Raw genomic sequence first — 19,723 nt, 5'->3', positions numbered from 1 at the left:
CTGGCACTATGAGCCCTCAGTAAATGGGCACTTCCTGCCTCCTTCCTGGCAAACTATGGGAGAGGAGAGCACACCAAGGGCAGAAGGAAGCTTCTAGTGCGTGGGCCAGGTGAAGAGCCGTCTTTCTATCCCCACAGCAAGGGCCAAGGGGTAAACCTGGACTCAGTGACTGGCACCAACAGAGAGGAGGATCAGGGTGGAGGTGTGCGGGGAAGGGCCAGTGAGGACACCTGAGACAAGCAAGGGGTCAGAGGCTGGGACCCTGGCCCTGGGCTCACAGAGGCAGGCAGACGGCAGCGGTGCCCTTAGCCTGCCACCCTGGCTCTGAACCTGGGGCTGGGGACATGAAGGGCCCAAGAACGTCAGGCCCCCTTTCCCTGAGGAACTTCTTGCATTTAGGAAATGGTGAGAGTCACAAAGGGTTTCTCTAAATCCTGGAGGTCAGAGCCCCATGAGGCCATTCGAGGCAGGGCAAAGCCTTGCAAACCAGAGAGCTGGACACCCCAGCCAGCCCTGGCTTGACCAGGCCTGTCCCTTGGGGCCCACCCAGCCCAGGATGCCAGTGGCTGGGCACTGATGCCACCAGCCACACCAGGCACACAGCTATCAAGTTTTGCTAAGGAAGCCTCCAGCCTGCCCTGAGTCACCTCCTCTGTGAAGGACAGGCTCTGAGGTCTTGCTAAGGACTTCTCAGGGTGCACGCTCCCAGCTGCCTGTGGCATCCTCCTGGGTGAGGGGGCCGCCAGGCAGCGTGCCTCAGTTAACAGGAGTCAGTAAGTGCTGTGTGCAGAGCGGACTGGCACAGCCGGGTCTGCCCAACTTCTGCCTCCGAGGGGCCCCAGCGCCCCGCCCCCCACAGGGGTGAGCCAGCCCTGAGCAGGAGGCCTGTGCCCAGGCCCAAGGGAAGGGCCCCTCACAGCTGAGCAACTCTCTCAGGCCTCCAGCAACTCAGCATCCATTTACCAATTGGCCCTCAGCTCTGGAGGTCAGAAGACAGGCTCTGCATGGCTGAGTTCTCTGCGCCCGGTCTTAGAAGGCTGAGATCAAGGTATCCACTAAGTTGCGTTCCCCTGCCATGGCTCTGGGAAAGAATCCACTTCCAAGCTCGCTCTGGTTGTTGGCAGAAGTTTGATCCTTGCGGCTGTAGGACTGGTCCTCATTTCTTTGCTGCTGGTCCTCCAAGTCAGCAACCGAGAGCTTCTCGGGCACTGAATCCCCCTCGTGCTTCCAATTCCTGACTTCCTCTTCTTCCAGCAGCTGGAGAAAAGTGTGCTTTTCACAGGCTCATGTGGTTAGGTGAGGCCCACTCGGATACTGCTCCTGTCTTATGGTCAGCTGTGCCACCCAGCACCTAGTCATGGGCGTGAAATCCCTTAGTCACAGTTCAGAGATTACACAAGGCGTGTCTGTGGTGGGGGAGCAGGGGGAGATCTTGGGGGCTACTTTAGAATTCCACCTACCACAGGCAGTAGAACCCAAGGTGACTTTCTCTTAAAACATCCATACAATTTTACATTTTATGTTAAAATATATCCATGTTTATTTTACTATTAAACCTTCCCAACCCCAACTGTTTGTTTTAAAAAAAAAGGATGCCCCGGAAGATGCACCACATTTTTCCTGTGGCTTCAAGTATCCTGGTCAGCGACACACAGCCCAACCGGAAGTACAGGACTAGATGGTTTCTAAGGCCTCGGGGCCCAGGCAGGCCCAGGAAGGCGGCCCAGCTGCACAGGCCGCAGGACCCAGGAGTCCCGGGGCCACAGGCAGTGGAGGAGTCTCTGGGTTTAACTTCACAGCTTAGACCAAGACATGCCCGGAAGGATGGCCGGGCCAGGGTGTCCCAACACCAGACAGTTCTTCCTTCGGTCCACCCCATCAATAAATAAGCACAAAACCTGGCCACCACAGCCTCAGCCCTCAGGGATGCCCTGGCAGGCCACAGAGAGCCCCCAGAGCCCTGGGGACAGCTGCACTGGCCCCACATTTCTCTTCCCCCAGTGACCTGGGAGCTGCCTGTGACGAGGGTAGGCACAGATGTCCCAGGATTCCAGAGAAGGGCCCCAAAGCAACCTCTCCTCCTTGCATGGCAGCTCCAAGCCCTGCATCCTCAGGGCTGTGGAGGGGTGGGTGGATATGGTGGGGCCCTTGTCCTCCCACCCACAGGGCTTGCTGTCCCGTCCATCCCACTGTCCTGTCCCAGTAGCCCAGGCTGAGAGCAGGGTACAGGTAAGAGGAGTCCATTGCACGTGCAGAGTCCAGCGGGGGCAGCTAGTCATCTGAGTAGTGGTTCCCTGCAAGGGAAGAGGAAAAAGTACAGGGATGGCGGCATCAGGTGGGTGCCAGGTGGCATCGGCCAAGGGGCCCCACGCCTGGTGCTCACCCAGGACGTTGAATTTGCACAGCGGGCAGGTCTGCTGGAGCATCAGCCAGGGGTCCACACAGTCTCGGTGGAACTCGTGCTTACAGGGCAGCACCCGGAGCCACTGTAGGGGTTGGAGAGGAAGGGCTCAGGCCACGGGGACAGGACTCCAGGTGAGGGTGCCTGGTACCATGCCCCTCACCCAACCTGGGGAACTGAAACCCCGGGGCCTGCCCACCCCCATAATTCTGCTTTCTGTAGCCCTGGCGGGGGCTGGAAGAAGGACCTGGTTGGGGTGGTCTCGGCAGTCGGATGGGAGGCATCACAGCTCAGCCGATGGCTGCTCTCTGCCACGGCACTGACCTGCTTGTTGCAGAAGTAGTCCAGACACACGGCGCACGTCTCGGCGCCAGGCTCCGGGAGGCCCTGCACTGCCCTGCCCAGACGGCAGCGCCGTGTCTTGAGGGACGCCAGTCGCCGCACCACACGGCGCTTAAACAGGTCCACCTGCGGGGAGAGGACAGGCACCGTCTTGCAGGCCCAAGGGTTGGGGGCACCGGGGCTCCCTCGGGCTGGTTCCCACCTGGCCTCCGGGCTCCCGCTGGCTCTGCCGCGATGCTTGCCGCTGGGCCTGGACCACGAGGCCTGTGCACAGGAGCATGGCCACCAGCAGGATGGCGTTCCACAGCTGCTGCAGGGGCTTGTGGGGGGGTGGGGAAGCAGGTGTCAAGGACGCCGGGGCTGTCCCATACTCTTCACTCGGGAACAGCCACCCCAGGAGCGCCAGGGCTCGAGCAGGTGAGGTGTGCCGAGGGCCGGTGTCCCTCCCACCTGTGTGCTCCTCCTCAGGGTCTGCCTCCACCCTACACATCTCCCCGTCCGGCTGCTGAGAAGACCCACATCTGTCCCCAGCCCAGGCCTCTTCTCAGCAACAAACCTGGTGTTTTGTACTCATGGAAGCTTCTATCTGGCAGCCTCAAAGACTGCCCAGCCCAGCGCCCAGTCACCCTCCCACCGCACCCCTACCCCATACTTCCCCAGGCCCTGCCATCACCCACTCACCTCCACCCAGGGTGAACGCTGGCACACCCTCAGTCTCAGAGGGAGCCGGCACCCACGCCCTGCTGCTTGGCTCTCCTAGGGGTTCTCATGGGCTCCTTCCCACCCACTTCCCACGCACAGCCAGAGGGCTCTCACTCGCACACCTGACCCCGCAGCTCCCCTGCCTGACACCCTTCCCTGCGGTGCCCCCTCTTCACTCGTCACCTCCCTCCTCTCAGTGTCCCATGCTCCTGGCCTCCTCCCATGTCTGTGCCCTTCCACACACTGTTCCCTGTCTTGGGCACTCTCTTCATCCTTGCCCTCTCCCTTGGCAAACACCCCCGGACACCTTGTGCTCCAGAAGCTCTCCCTGAACACCATGGCTGGGCAAATGTGCCCCCAAGACCCACCCACCCCCTGCCGAGCCCTCCTCACACCCACTCGAACCGCGCATTTCCTTTCTGCTGCCCTTGGGGGCGCATGTCCTGCTGTCGGTAGGAGGGAACCACTAGTAGGGTTGACACGGTCACCATTGTAGTCCCAGTGCCTCGTGTGGTCTTTGTGGAATGCATGCATTTGGAAAGGAAACACGACGGACAGGACACTTTAAAACATGGGGGTCCTAGGCTCCTTGCTGGGGGCAGAGGTACTGGGGGGACCTTGACTTAACTCCCACACATGCAGGGTGCTGCTAGGCTCTGACTACCCAATAGCTGGCTCGGGCAAGGATGTAGCAGAGGAAACAAAACACGGCACGCTGTCCCCCACGGGCACGCCACCGCACACGTCTAGAGACATGTTACAGTTGATAAATAGTCATCTAAAAGCTTTCTGTATTCCGAGTGGCTCTCTGCCATCATGTTCTTCCCTGACCAGTGCTGAAGTTCACCTGCTGTCGTGTGCGGGGAGAGGAGCTGAGAAATGCTTTGATGTTAAAGAGGCCACTACTCTAGATGAGGCTGGGTGCTGCTAGCGCCACAAGACGTTGCTCTTGCTCGCAGTGGAGATGTTCTTGGGGCTATTACTGAGACGTGTCTGTGAGCCCCAGCTCCCTGCTCTGTCCTGCCCCAGTTTCCCCTCCAGTTGCAGCTGGGCAGTGGCACCTGTTCCATAAGCTGTCCCCAAGCTCCGGGCTGAGCTCCGGTGCCTTTGCTATGCCCTGAAAGGTCCTGTGCCCACCATCAGCTCAGGGCTCACCCCAGCAGAGTGACAGCATACCTCTGGCCTATCTGCTCCCCAGACTGGGCCCCGATGAGTCCCAGGCTGGAGCTGCCCTGACTTTGTGTCCCATGCCATGCTGAGTCCCATGCCATGCTGAGCCAGGCTGGCCCACAGCAGACCAACTGCATGGCCATTGCAGCGCAAGCTCTCCAGGGTAGAGCCTGCTCTAGAACTCTGTGCTTTGGAGCAGCCAGCAAGCGCTGGGTGGCCTGAAGGTGTGGCCAGCCTGAGGCTCCGTTGCATAGACCTAGCCTTCCCGGGCTCAGCGAAACTTGGAAAGCCCCAGATGAGGCGGGAGGACAGGGCAGGGGCTTGTCGTCAGAGCAGTAAGGGCATGGTTCAGCAGACCTTCCTGATACGTGGGTGCTACAGCTCTGGAGGAATGGTGACCGAGCCCTGGAATCAAGGCTGAGAGCCCACTGAGATACCTGCCCCAGACACCCTTCGGACACCTTAGCGTCCATGGCCACGCCGACCCCAGCCAGCAGGACTTGCACAGGCCCACCCCGACCCTGGCTGGCAGTATGGCCAAGGCAGCTTTGCCCTCTGCGCCAGCCAGACCGACCTGCAGACTGTGCACATTCCCACCTCCTGGCCTCTCACCAAGTGCCTGCCCTGTCCAGAAATCTGTGTGGGCTGCCCATGCATTAACAAATAAGGAACATGAGACCAGAGAGGTTAAACACTTGGCCTAAGACCACTCAGCTAAGGTCTTTGAGCCAGATTGTTTTTTTTTTTTTTTTAGAGACAGTCTGTTGCCCAGGCTGGAGTGTGGTGGCACAACCATAGCCCACTGTAACCTCAAACTCCTGGGCTCAAGTGATCCTCCTGCGTAGCTGGAACTATAGGCATGCACCACCATGCCCGGATAATTTAAAAAAAATTTTTTTAGATGGGTGTCTTGCTGTATTGTCCAAGCTGGTCTCAAACTCCTGGTCTCAAGCGATCCTCCCGCCTCGGCCTCCCAAAGTGCAGAGACTACAGGTGTGAACCACCGTGCCCAGCCCAGAGCCAGGATTTGAACCTGAGTCTGCCTGACTTGAGGCTGCCCCTGCATGGCCCACGTTGGCCCAGACCTGCTTGGAGGCTGCGCACTAGGAGGCTGGGTGTGACTGTCCTGCACAGAGCAGGGACTCAAGAAATGCCTGTGGACAGAATACCTTTGAACCCCCTTGATGCCGAAAAATTGGGAAATTCAGAGGCAATAAAACACAGCCCTGGCTGTCAGGAGACAAAGGCACACTCCCAGCACACGCAGAGCCCTTGGAAAGGCCTGATAAAGCGCGTGGTGATGTAGCAGAGGGAGAGAGGACCTTCAAGCTGAGGGGTGACAGAAGCTTTCCAGAGGAGGCCAGCACGATGAGTTATGAAAAAAGTTCTGGAGGAAAATGCGGTCCACGCCTACAGCCAAGCGTGGACAAGGCCCATTGGCAGGGCGTGTGTGGAAGACAGGAATGGCACAGGGTGACCAGAGCATGGGAAAAGGACTAGAAAACTAGGACAAGTGAGTGCTCAAGAGAGCTGTGAAGCCAGGCTGAGGAGTCTGAACTTTATTCTGCAGTCAGTGGGGAGCCAAAGATGGCCTCTGAGCAGGAGAACATCACACAACAGCTAACGCCAATGCACAAGGCTCTGGGCCAGGTACTGCATGGAGTGGCCCACCTGCATCATGTCACTGGACACTCACTCCTGTGGGTGGGAGTGGCTGTCCTGGCCACCAAGGCGGGGAGAGGCCACAGGATTTGCAAGAGAGGCCATAGATGTGGCCCCACCTGAGCCTCCCCCCCCCCAGGCCCCATGTAATTGGCTAGCACCCACCTGCTCCTGGGCACGGCTGCCTCCCAGGCATACCAAGTCCTGCCATCCTCCGGAACCATCCTTGGAGAGGCCACAGGTGGTCCACAGGGTCAACTTCCACTCAATGTTGGCCGACAGGGACTCTCCACTGGTGATCTCAGCTGTGGCCTGGGTCCTCCTGAGAGGGAAAGTCACAGAGGGGCCTGATGGAAGGGCCCTTGGGAAACAAAATGGATCCACCCAGCCCATCCCTGTGGGAGAAGGATACGCTAGAATGTCACCCCTGCAGGCCTTCTGCTTTGGTCCCCAGGCCTTTCCTGGCTATTGGTTTTTCCAGCTTTCACACCAGCCAAGCCAGCGAAGCCCACAAGCCCAGGGAAGAGCTGGTCAATCACATATCTGGCTTTCTCCTTGCTGGGGCCAGTCCCCTCTGCCCACAGAGCCACCTCCAGGCTCCAGACCCTGGCACCTCCTGCCTGTCCGCTCACCCATTTTTCAGCCTGGTAGAGAACAGTCTTAAGGCTGAGACCCCTGAACCCATGGGAGATGCAGGGGCCCCCAGCACCCAGGCTCCCAGGCACAGTCCTTCGGAGCCTGACTCCAACTCACTGCAGCAGTGCCTCCAACAGCTTGGTGACATTGGAAGAATAATGGAGGACGATCACCGGCCTGAGCAGAAGCTGGGATATGTCCAGCTGCAGGGGGACAGGGAGGTCAGCAGGCCTTGGTCCCTGTTCCCCAGCCTGCTCACCCTCACAGCCTGCTCCGGTTTACCTCTCGGACCACGTTGTGGTTCAGGATGAGGAGAAGCAGGGCAGAGGCTCCCAGGAAGAGGGCCCGCCGCATCTGCAGGAGGACAGAAGGCAGGAGTCTCGCATATACCTGCCCACACACCAGTCTAACCACCCGTGGCCCCAGCTGCTCTTAGCTCCTGGCCCTGCGGTAAGTGAAACTCCTGGACCAGCTATAAGCTCCTGGAGGTCAAGGGCAGAAACTCTCATTCCTCCTGCCTTCCCTCCAGATGCTCTGTGGGATCCAAACACTGCTGTGCCTTCCCTGGTCCTAGCAGGGCAGTTCCCCCACGGGGCCCCAGCAGGAACTCCCCATCTCATACTCTCAGCGCCCAGTCGAGCTTCCTGACCTCTCTCTGGCCTCCCCTCACCCCCCTGCTTTGACACCATACTGACTCAATTCTCCAAACTGGGGTACCCTGACCCACCCAGGCCCAGGGTTTCTCTGGAAGCTCCTTAGTGCCCATCTGGTAGCCTGGCTCCAGCAGATGTCTTGGAACCCTTTCCTCCATCCCTCCACCCCCCGCAAACACCCCCTGCACCTGCCGGACTAGGGCCTTGGGATAGGCTTGTGGGCCACTGCCCTGATTCTCCTGGTGGAACTGGGCCGCCTGCTCCTTGCCCACGTATGCCACTGCAATCCAGCCTTCTACCGGCACCTCCTGCTCGGCATCCACGACGTCCATCTGTGTGGCAAGGGGCCATGAGCAGAGGGAGGCAGGAGAAGGAAGAGGGAGCCGGGGTCGGGGGTCGGGCACAGGGGATGCAAGGCCAGGATTTGGGAATGAGTTCGCAGGGGAGGGCATCTGGATCTCAGGTTTTGGGAGCCTGAATGCTGGGGGCCTGGGCAGCCTGGGGAGGGGGCGCTGGACTATCAGGGCTTGGTCCAGGATGAAGGCTGGGTCTCGGTGCGGGGTCTATGGGGGGGCAGGGAGAGGGGTGTAGGTAAGTCGTCCAGATGGTTCCGCGGCGCTCACCAGGAGGAGGCGGCCGCCCAGTGGGGGCGCCGGGTCGGCTTCGGGGCCGATCCTGACACCCTCCAGGACCAGAGCGTTCTGCCGCGGCAGCCTCACGTCCACCCGCACGGCGCGGGCTCCGCCCCGCCCCGCCCCGGCCCTGGGCTCGCTGCCGTCCGCCGCAGCCCCAGGCCCCGCCAGGCCGAGCCACAGCGGCAGCAGGGGCAGCAGCAGCAGCAGCGGCAATGGGGGCGGCGGCGGCGGAGGCGTTGGTGGCGACCTCAGCGTAGGGCGAGCGGCGGGGCCCATGGCCGGACCCGGCGAGCTGGCGAGACACAGGCCGGGGGTACCGGGCGCGGGGGGAGCGGAGACAGCAAGGCCGCGGCCGGACGGGGCGGGGCGTCGGGAGGGGCGGGGCTGCGGCCGGACGGGGCGGGGCTCCAGCAGGGACGGGGTGGGCGCTCGGCGGCTCCAGCGCCGGACTGGGCCGCGCGCGTCCCCTGGTGGCCGAGGAGAGCAAAGGCTCCCACAGGCGCTCGGGAGAGGGGTGGAGCCCGGGTCTCGGCGCAGGGACCGGACGAGACCGCGGAGACCAGAAGGAGACAGTGGGAAGGGGAGACCTGGGGCGGCGGAGACACGATCAGAACCCGAGAAGGTCAGGAACGAGGGACATCTGGAGGCCTGGGGGCTGGCCCTTGCTCTGCCGCGGCCCAACAGACCCACGATGTGGCCAGGGCCAAGTCACACCCCCCTCTTCCCTGGGGCTCCATTCCTCGACCTGCCCAAGCAGCCGGAGGCTAAGAACCAGAGCTTGATGTGGGAGGCAGACGGGGGAGATTGAGGCAAGGGTTCCAGAGGGGCAGGGGGAGAGGCTGGGGGCCATGAGGCAGGTCACAGTCCCTCTGTGAGGTAGAGAGGCGGGGTCACTTCTTCCCCCATCTGTGAAATGGGCATGATATAAAACCAACACCCACCAACAAATAATCTCGAATGCCTACTGGAATGTGAAAGTTCCGCTGTTGTCCGAAAACTTGTCCTTTTCTCCAGGGGTTGGAGCGGCGGGGAGCTGGCTCAGTCTGAAACCTGAGCATTTTAAAAATTGCACACTGATAAAAGGGCAAAGGCCTGATGAGCCATGACACTGTTTTTGCCAGAAAAATTCAAAGAATTTTAAACACCTGCATAACGTGAGCGACCTGAAGAAGAGTGAGATAGGAGAATAAGACTGTAATTATCAGCCGAAGACCGCAGGCGGGGTAGGAAACAGGCCAGAAACTGACCCACACATGTAAACATGGTGTGTGTCAGAGGAAGCATTCCGTTTGGGGCAATGAAATGAGTCAGTGTGGTGGACTACTTGGTAAATTGTGCTGAGAAATCAGGTTAAGGCATCAGGAAAAGAAATTAAATTGGACCCCTATTGCTCATTATATACAAAAAATTCCATGTGGACTAAAGACCTAAATATGAAAAAATAAAACTTTGTAAACATTTCGAAAGAAAGAAACAGATTATCCCGATCACCTCAAGGTCAAGAGAGATTTCTTATGACATAAAGGCACATTGGGCCAGGCGTCCTGGCTCACGCCTCTAATCCTAGCACTCTGGGAGGCCGAGGCGGGTGGACAGTTTGAGCTCAGGAGTTTGAGACCAGCCTGAGCAAGAGTAAGACCCTGTCTCTACTAAAAATAGAAAAAAATTAGCTGGACAACTAAAAATATAGAGAAAAAATTAACCCGGCATGGTGGCGCATGCCTGTAGTCCCAGCTACTCGGGAGGCTGAGGCAGGAGGATCGCTTGAACCCAGGAGTCTGAGGTTGCTGTGAGCTAGGCTGACGCCACGGCACTCTAGCCCGGGCAACAGAGCGAGACTCTGTCTCAAAAAAAAAAAAAAAAAAAAAAAGCGGATTGAAAAATGTATCCACAATAAAAGGAAAAACTTCTGTTAATGAAAATATTGTATAAAGCGCCAGGAAAAGCCACAAACTGGGAGATGGTATTTCCAACCAAATGATTGATATGTAGAATATATAAACACATAGGTATGGACACATGATACAAATAATCATTTGACAAAAGAGGAAATAAGAATGGTCGATAAATATGAAAAGTTGTTCGTCCAATTGTGAATCAGGGAAATATAAGTTAAAATCATATGAGAGGTCAACTGGCAAAAATTAAAAAGTCTAATAATGCCAAATGTTGTTGAGGATGTGGAACAGCGGAATCTATCTGCTGCCGATGGTGTGCAGACTGGGTTATACTACACTGGAACAGTACGGCCACGTTGGAAAATGATTTTGCATCAAATAAAACTAAAGGTGCACACTCTTAGGTATCCCTGGGTATATACTCCTGGGTATATGCTCTAGAACATGGTTCTCAACACAGACTGAACTTTATCATCATAAGGATCTTCTGAAAAATGCTGACGCCCCACCCCTGGCTGAGAACCATCCCTCGGCATGTGCAGAACAACACTGAATAGTAAAAGACTGGAAACAGCCCAACTCTTCACTAGGAGAAGAGATAAACTGTGGTATCTTCATGTGGACAATACTAGTTATATGTAACACCTTAGATAATTCCTAATGCGGAGAACAAAAAGCAAGTCTCCAAATAATACATGCCACCTAAGCTCAGAAATATCAGAACTTGTAAGATCCATACACAAAAATCAGTTGTGCAATGAATAATCCGAAAAGGAAATGAAGATGATTCGTTTATATGGAATAAAATACCTAGGGATACGTATAAATAAGGAGGTAAAAGACTTCTGAAAACTACAAAACGTTGCTGAAATAAGGAAGACCTAAACAGACATTCACATTAATGGATTGGCAGACCTAATAGTAAGATGGCAATGCTACCCAAAGCAATCCCTATCAAAATTCTAACAATCTTTTTTGAAGAAATGGAAAGCCGCATCCTGAAATTCACATGGAATCACAAGCGGCCCTGAATAGCCAAAACATACTGGAAAAAAATGAGCAAAGTTCGAGGACTCACATTTCCTGATTTCAAAACTTACAACAAAGCTACAGTAGTCAAAACAGTGTGGTATTGGCATGAAGAGAGACATATAGAACAATGGAATAGAACTGAGAGTCCAGGCTAGGTGTGGTGGCTCATGTCTGTAATCCCAGCACTTTGGGAGGCCAAAGGGGGAGGATTGCTTGAGTCTAGGAGTTTGAGACCAGCCTGAGCAACAAAGCAAGACTCTGATTCTACAAAAAGTTTAAAAATTAGCCAGGCATGGTGGCATGCACCTGTAGTCCCAGCTACTCAGTAGGCTGAGGCAGGAGGATCACTTGAGCCCAGGAGTTTGAGGTTGCAGTGAGCTATGATGACACCACTGCATGCACTCTAGCGTGGGTGACAGAGCAAGACCCTGTCTCAAAAAAAAAAAAAAAAAAAAAATTGAGAGTCCAGAAATAAACCCATACCTCTATGGCCAATTGATTTTTAACAGGATGCCAAGACTAGTCAATGGGGGGAGAGAACCGTCTCTTCAACAAATTGCTCAACTGAATATCCACATGTAAAAAAATAAGTTTGGACTGCTACTTCATACCATATGTAAAAATTAACTCAAAATGGATCAATGGTGGGAATGCAAAATGGTGCAACTGTGGAAAACAGTAGGAGCGTTCCTCAAAAAATGGAAAACAACAAGTGCTGGTGAGGAGGTGGAGAAATTTGAACCCGAGTTAGTACATTGCTGGTGGGAAAGTAAAATGATGGCTCCTCAGAAAGTTAAACACAAAATTACCACATGACCCAGCAATTCCACTCCTAGGTATATGTCCAAAAGAACTAAAATCAGGTACTCAAGTAAATACTTGTACACAAATATTTATAGCAACGTTATACATAATGGCCAAAAGATGGAAAGAACCCAAGTGTCCATCAACGCATGAATGGATAAACAAAATGTGGTACGTACGTATGATGGAATAGCATTTAGCCATAAAAAGGAATGAAGAACTAATACATGCTACAATATGGATAGACCTCAAAAACATTATCCTAAGAAGCCAGACCCAAAAGGTCACATTTCGTATGATTCCATTTATATGAAATGTCCAGCATAGCGAAGTTCATGGAGACAGAAAGCAGACTGGTGGCGGGGGGTAGGGGGGAATAGTGAATGGCTGATTAATGGGTACAGGGTGTCCTTTCTGGGTGAGGACAATGCATTGGAACTGGATAGAGGTGATGGTTGCACACCTTTGCGAATGTGCTAAGTGCCACTGAATTTTTCACTTTACAATGTTTAATTTTATGTTATGTGAATTTCACCTTAATTTTAAAAAACCCAACATGCAGAACTGATTATATTTTTTAGAGATGCATTCCTATGTAGCAAAAATAAAGAAAATTAAGGGAATGAGAAATACAAAATTCAGTCCCCTGGAGTGTGATGTACCTGGGGAGAGGCACCCAGGGGCTCCAGTGGCACTGGTGACGTTCTGCTTTATGGGTCACACGAGCTTTCGTTGTGTCATTCTTTATTCTTTGCACCATAGTCCCCTCTTATCCTCAGTCTAGTTATTCCAGCACTGTTTGTTGAAAAGACAGTCCTGGCCAGGTGCAGTGGTGCGCGCCTGTAGTCCCAGCTACTCGGGAGGCTGAGGCAGGAGGATCGCTTGAGCCCAGGAGTTCGAGGCTGCAGTGAGCTATCATGACACCACTGTACTTTCATCTGGGTGACATAGCAAGACCCTATCTCCAAAAAATGAAGAAGAAAAGATAATCCTTCAATCCCTTCTCCATTAACTTGCTTTTGCATCTTGATAAAAAATCAACTTAACCATACATGTGTGGATTTGTTGCTGGAATCTCTGTTCCGTTCCGTTGGTCTACAGTGGCCCCTCTGTGGTCAAATGCAATCTAAAAATATTAAATGGTTCACATGCCTCTTTTCCTGGACAAAAAAATAAAAATGTTAAATGGAAAATTCCAGAAATAAACAATTTATAAGTTTTAAATTGCATGCTGTTCTGAGTATCGTGATGCAATCTTGTGCCATCCCTCTCCCTCCCACCTAAAACATGAACCCTCCCCTTGTCCAGCACACGCACACTGTGTACGCTGCCTGCCTGCTAGTCACTGAGTAGCCCTCTCTGTTATCAGATCAAAAAAACGCAGGGTATTGTCGGTACTATCTGAGGTTTCAGGCATCCACTGGGGGTCTTGGAACGTATCCACCTGGGATGAGGGGGCCCTACTTGGATTTGTTACGAACCTTCTTTCGTACGTATGAAGTCACTCTTCTTACGTTGCAAATTGCACTGTGAAAGCCCCTTGGTGCCTGCGGAGAGTTTTGCTTCCCCAATTCTATGATGGCCCAGCCCATCGGTCAGCTCCAATGACAGGGTTGCAGGGACACACCCTGTAATTAGTCAGGCCTTTGGCTCTATGGTCTGCCTACACTGTCCCCACTACTTGCTCCCTACAGCCCATCCTGCCCACCCAAGCAGAGGGTCCTCATTGCCGCCCAACACACACACACACACCCCAACCAGATGCGATCCTAGCTCACACGTGTCCCCCACCCACTTTCCCACAAATACCCACATCCTAGTCCTAGCCTTCCACCAGTGGGAGTCCCCCTGCAAATTCGGTGGGTGACCAGAATTACTCTGTGGTGTGTCCTCCTATGGGGGAACCCTTGGTTATGCCGGAAGAGACAAGAACTTGAGGTTGTAGTCTCAATGTGGGCGGGGGGAGCCCAGCCCAGCCAGGCCTTTCTGCTGGGGGCGGAGCGACGGGGGGGGGGGGGGGGGGTGTTGGTGTATGGGTGAGCGTGTGTGTGTCACATGGAGCAGTGAAGACTAGAGCCACTGCTGCAGGGCAGGACAGAACATTCACCCCTGAGGGCTCCTCCTGGAGGAGCCCAGCCCACAGATCCCAGCATGCCTGACTTCTGGCACAGGGTGGGGAGCTAGTGGGGACAGGGCTGTCACTCTTTCATTGCCTCTGGGCAATCCACTTCCCTTTTCTTGGCCTGTGTCCTCAACTGTAATATGGGAACTTGGACTAATGGGACAATTTGAGAGGTCCTTTCATCAGACATGCCATGATTCCAAGCAGCTTGCTTCTTGGAATACAACATTTCCTGGCCCTGGGCTGGGCTGTGAGACTTAGGAAGAACTGAAGCTGTTAATGAAAGTGTGAGGCATGGGATGTGTTACCCCTGCTGTGGATAGGGGGTGGAGGGTGAAATGCTTTAGAATTGGTACCAGGAATGGGGTGCGTGGTAAGGCCGGTCAAGTCCATGGGCATGAGCTTTCTGCTGCTCTTCCTTGGCTGTGAAATGAGTTCTTCGGTTGGACAACAGGCTGTATAGATGCCAGAAAAATGGGTGAGACATTCTGTGAGTCCGCAGATGGTAGAAGGGCAGGGAAGGCAAACCCATGTCCAGGATATGCATCTGTTCCCATGAACCTGGGCCCCTCCACCAAGGAAGAGCGGCAATGCAACCAAGCTGCCACCAGGTGGCAGGCTGGTCCCTGGGGAATGAGGCCACGGTGGGGCCCAGTGACTCTATTGTTTTGTACAAAAAGGGCCTTGAGGAAGGCACTGCCTGGCTCTCAGGATGCACCAGCAGTGAGGCTTCAGGCCCAGTGGCAACAGAGAGGGCTGGGCCCGAGGTGGTGTTCTTAGAACTCGGAGGTCCCGAGACCCCTTCATCTTATAGGCCTGAGCCCCAGGAAATAAAACAAATTGTCTTAGAAGACCTTAAAGTGTCCCCTGGTGACCTAGTTCGATTGCCATCTCCCTCCACTCACCCAGATGCCCAGAGAGGGTTGATGACTCGACCAAGATCACACAAGGCAGATGGCAGAGGAGCCACAGCGCAAGGAGCGGCTGGAAAGTGGAGGGAGACCCGCTCCTTCCTTGGATCCAGACCCCAAGGTCATGCCCACAACTGGACATCAAGGGCCTGCTGGGTTCCAGGCACTGGGCGTGGGACAGTGACCATGACCAGCTCCTACCCTTGAGCACAGACGATCAACCACAACCACATTCATAGCAAGATCATTTCAGGCTGCGGCAAGTGGCACATGAAGGAGAGAAAATAGCATTACAGAGGAGCTAGGGCCGGGAGCGACTTTGGCCTCCTCACCAGGCAAGGAACCCCTCTCTGAGATGGGGTGTGTGAGTTGACATCTGAATGCAACAATATCGGGGGAAGAAACAGAAAGTGCAAGTAAAGACAGCCGATGCATTCACTGTGTTCCAGGCACCGTTCAAGGTCCTTTTCATGAATTAGCTCATTTAATCTCATCACAACCGTATGTGGTAGTAAGATTATCATTGCCATTTTATGGAGGGGAAACTGAGGCACAGAGGCCAAGTAACTTGACTAGGCGATAGAACCAGGAGCTGAACCTGGTTCAGGTGGGGGTAGGAATGGCAACCCACGCTTCCCAAGGGAAATCTCCTGGCACGAGCTAGAGCCAGAGCAGGGGCTCCCGCACCCCGCCTGCCCTGCCCTCCCTTCTGGGGGAGCCCTGAGCTCCCCGCTCCCTGCCCCAGCCTCTCAGTTTGCGGCTAACTGGGCCACCTCATTCTAAAGGGATTTGACTCTCGAGACAACCAGAGACTGCTGAGAAAGGGCTTAGGGATTAGACAGTGACACCAGGAAGCTAAGGGACTTAATCGGGGTTCGGGGTGTGGGAAGCGGGGCGGGGAGGAGGATTTGTTCCTTCGCAAAGCCGGGGTGGACTGCGGAAGCCAGGAGGAAGTGGGGCTTGTGGGGAGGGGCCTGGCGGCTCAGGTTCTCCCTCTCTTTTGTGCCTTCAGAAACAACAATCCTTTGCACCTGTGCCCCCACTTCTCAGCCATTATTTCAGCCGTTATTTTTCCAGCCATTATGACACCTGGAATTCTCACAGCAACAGGATTAGTTTTCTCCAGGGATCACAGGCCACCGGAGAAGGCAGGTGACTTGAGGCAGCCACAGTCCCATGGGGCCGGGCTGGGAGGAGGGGAGGAGGCTCGAGCCAGGGCCTTCTGCTCCACTGCCCGAAAGCGCAAGGGCTTTCCAGAGAGTTCCCGCTGCCCGGCCCCCGTGGAAGTAGAGTGATCTGCAAATATTTGTTGAAGGCTTTAAAGGGTTTAAAAGACCGTTCTTTCTGACTCTCAAAAATCACAGTGCCCATCTCTGCACCGGCCCCCTCCCATTCCAAGGTCAGGGCTCTGAGGAGCCTCTGATCTCAGTCAAAAGTCAATGCCCTCATGTTAGTGACGAGGCCACCACCAAGGCCCAGGGGGCCTGGGCAAGCAGCCCCGAGGGACCCCCATACATGCTCCTGGCTGAATAGTCACAGCAGCACGTTAACTCAAGAACACAGTCTACATCCAGCTCAGGCTCTGGACTCCCTGTCCAGTGCTCCCACATGTTCCCGGAGCTGCCTCCCAGAAGAATCCAGAGTCAGGGCTCTAACTCCCAAGACTAGGACTGCTACCCCCATGCTCCTCCTAGATCACTGAGCTCTACCAGCCTTGTTTAAGTCGTTCGCCCTCCATACTTCTTCAGGCACGTCCCCAGCAAGGTATACATGGGACAACGCACTTGTCACAGAAGGTCCTCCCCGCCAGCCCGCCTCACCCGGGAGGCTGGGTTCTTCCTGTTGGGCCAGGCTGTTCCCTGATAGTCACCACTACAATACAAAGTAGTCTGCGTCAAGGTCAGGAGAGAGGGGCTTCTTGTTGGCAAAGGTCACGTTGCATTGTGGGTGGATCAGGGAGGGGTTCCCAGAAACAGCGTGGGATCAGGGCCTCGAAGGCCAGAGAGGACAGGACAGGAGGACACAGGAGTCAGCAGCAACTCTGACAGAGGCAGGAGGGCAGAGGTGTGTCTGAGGGACAGCGGACAGTTCCTCTGACTGAAATAAAAGTGTGTGGAGGGAGTTAGTGGCCATCAAGGCCACAAGGTTGCTGGGATGAGGTGGGGGTGGCCCTTGAATGTGGATCAGTGGGGTTGGGCTGACTCTGGAAGGAACTGGGGAGCCACTGTGTATTCTTGAGCAGGGGTGCAACATATCTAGTGGTGAGAGAGAAACGGTTGAACAAGGATTGGGGGATAGAGACAAGGTGGGGATGGGATGAAGAGACTCTTTCTTAGGAACCAGCTTGGAGGAGTTCACTGGATTATTTATTTAGCAGTCATCAGACTAACTAGCTGTTTCACAGTGCCCAGGAGATAGGTACATCTCGGTGGAGGACCTGGGAGGGAGGCTGTGTCCTGCTAGGTGACTGTGCTCCTGTGCTTTCCCGGACAGCTTCTGCCGGCCACTCCCAGGCCTGCCCAGGTGCCCTACCTTGGCTTGAGGGCACCTGGGAACGTTTGGCCGAGAAGCCAGAGACTTGGGTTCAAGTCCCAACTCTGCACGTGCTCACATATGACCACCTCTCTTCCTCGGGGGCCTGAACAAACCACCTGACCTTCCTATGTTAGAAGATTGTCCGGCACTTAAGTGACAAGCTAGATCTGAAAGTGCCTTGTAAACTGTAAAGTGCTGGACCAATATAAGGGACTGTTCTTCCACTGTCTTGTGAGTAGGTTCTACTCTGTAAAGAACATTCTATCGCTGGAAGGCTCTTAAATACAGATCTTAGCCAAGTATCCGGTAAGGAAGGCAGCCCTGTACTGCCCCAAGGCAGGAGCCAATGCTTCTTTAACTAGGGCAGGACTGTTGGGACTTCCTGAAAACTCTTTGCAGAGGCGGGGGTCGGGGACCTCAACCCTCACTCTGTACCCTGCAGTGGACATCCCTGGGCCACACCAGAGGCACAGTGGAGTCCTTTCAAATGTCGTTAACAGGCCTGGTGCACCTGCCTCTGCCCTCTACAGCCTCTGGGTGCGGAGGGAGACTGGGGCATTCTGCTTTCTACCCTCCTGGAGACTTGAGCGCCGAGGCAGCTGGGGCATGGCTCTGGGAGATGGGACACCCACAGACCCCTGGGGCTACCTCTGCATTAATTCTAAACCAGAAGGGGACAGCATGACTGGGCACCTTCCACGTGCCAGGCACTAGGCATTCCAAATCTGTCATCGCCACTAATGACTTCAGGTGAGCCACGCCCTCTCGGGTCCTCAGTTTCCCCAACTGTTAAATGAGGTGAGCTGCATGATTCCCGAAGGATCTATGTTTATCTCTCCCTCCCAGGGCTCCCCCAGCTCCTGGCTCTGTGGCTTTATTGGAGCATTTCTTACATTTGTTCATTCAGCTCACATTTATCAACAATCCCTGTGTGCAGGACACTGTGCTGGGGGTGGGGGGCTGCTGAGGATATTTAGAGGTGAGTAAAACAGGGCCCTGTGCCCAAGGACCTCATCGTCTAGCAGGGTAGATGCTACTAAGCAGGGTCAGATCAGGGTTCTGAGGGTCTGCCCTGCCCACATACGCCTCCTCTCCCCACTTCGTTGGCTGGAGCCACCCTTCCCACCACCCACCAAAACTTTGCTCTAGTGCACCATTGTGCTCCCACGGAACAAACGAGTCTTCCTTCTGTGTTCCCCGCCCCCCCCCCCCCCCATTTTAAGGCCCAGATCAAATTTTACTCCCTCCATAAAGCCTTCTGGGATTCTTCCAACCCAAAGCAAATTCTCGCTTTTTAAAGCACCCAGACACCTGCTGCTTCTCCTTGGGGCACTTATTTTGCTCTTGTGTTCCAGCGGATGGTGCCTGTTCCTTCTCTGCGGGAGGGCAGGGTGGTGTCTGATTCATTTCTGGGTCCCAGAACAGTGCCTGGCACCCAGTAGCAGGAAAGAATGGCCCCAGACATGTGACCAGGTGCTACCCTGGAGGTAAAGTGCCAGGGGACCCAGGCAGAGGGGGGGAAGGGCTGTTGAGCCCCGAAAGGAGGAAATGTCTTCATTGTATGGGGAAGGGGCAGTGACGGGGCGTGGCTGGACAGTCATACGTCACAGGCTGGACAGGAGACTGCTGGGCTGCAGTGGCCAGAGCGTCCACCCCACAAGTCAGACTTGCATCTACCCGGGGACCCACAGCTCTGGCCGCTGGGCGAGAAGTGGGGAAGGATACGTGACAGCAACCCTGCTTTCAATGGGACATTGCGCTCACTGTGGCTTCCTCCATGGCCACCTCCATGCCCACCCAGAAGGAAGCCTGGCCAGGCGGGCAGCAAAGGGAGGTTTTGCAGGAAAAACTAGGAAGGGAAGTGGTGAGGAGAAGCCAACCCCATGCTAGGCACCGCACTAAGTGAATTAGGGACATTAGCTCGCTTTAGCCTCCTGCCGACTTGAAGTCAGCTCCCACAGGTGGAGGGGACGGCTGTCAGCAGAAAGGCCCAAGCGGGGCCTGGCTGCGTGGTCGTAAACCGATGGCAGGACAGGTGGAGGGCAAGGGCCTCGGAGAAGATCGGTCAGTACCACGCCTCCCGGAAGCAGCGTCCGGCTAGGCTTAGGGGACATGCCCCTCACAGCGAGCCAGGCCAACTCTCTAAGGTCTTGGGGGGAGCCTGATCCTAGGGGAGCTCATTAGATAGCACCTTCCAATCCCTCTGGTTCAGAGGCCCAG

At 55.1% G+C, this 19,723-nt stretch overlaps 1 protein-coding gene across 2 annotated transcripts; it reads right to left on the bottom strand.

Moving 5' to 3' along the window:
* Positions 1 to 1,550: 1,550 nt before the first annotated feature.
* Positions 1,551 to 8,544, bottom strand: RNF215 (ring finger protein 215). 2 transcript variants are annotated; one of them, XM_069496863.1, is made up of 9 exons: positions 8,190 to 8,544; positions 7,755 to 7,898; positions 7,196 to 7,267; positions 7,031 to 7,116; positions 6,443 to 6,599; positions 2,946 to 3,062; positions 2,726 to 2,869; positions 2,384 to 2,486; positions 2,198 to 2,294 (listed from the first exon to the last, which is right to left on the bottom strand). In XM_069496863.1, exons 1-9 carry the CDS (start codon positions 8,475 to 8,477, stop codon positions 2,272 to 2,274), a joined length of 1,134 nt encoding a protein of 377 aa, XP_069352964.1. In that variant the 5' UTR covers positions 8,478 to 8,544; the 3' UTR covers positions 2,198 to 2,271. The 2 variants fall into 2 exon arrangements, with proteins under 2 accessions (XP_069352963.1, XP_069352964.1); XM_069496862.1 differs by having other exon boundaries at positions 1,551 to 2,486.
* Between the last annotated feature and the right edge of the window lie 11,179 nt (positions 8,545 to 19,723).

Source organism: Eulemur rufifrons, chromosome 21 (genome assembly GCF_041146395.1).
Source record: "Eulemur rufifrons isolate Redbay chromosome 21, OSU_ERuf_1, whole genome shotgun sequence".
NCBI lineage: Eukaryota > Metazoa > Chordata > Mammalia > Primates > Lemuridae > Eulemur > Eulemur rufifrons.
The sequence above is the reverse complement of the archived record's forward strand: the minus strand, read 5'-3'. Positions and strand labels throughout refer to the sequence as shown.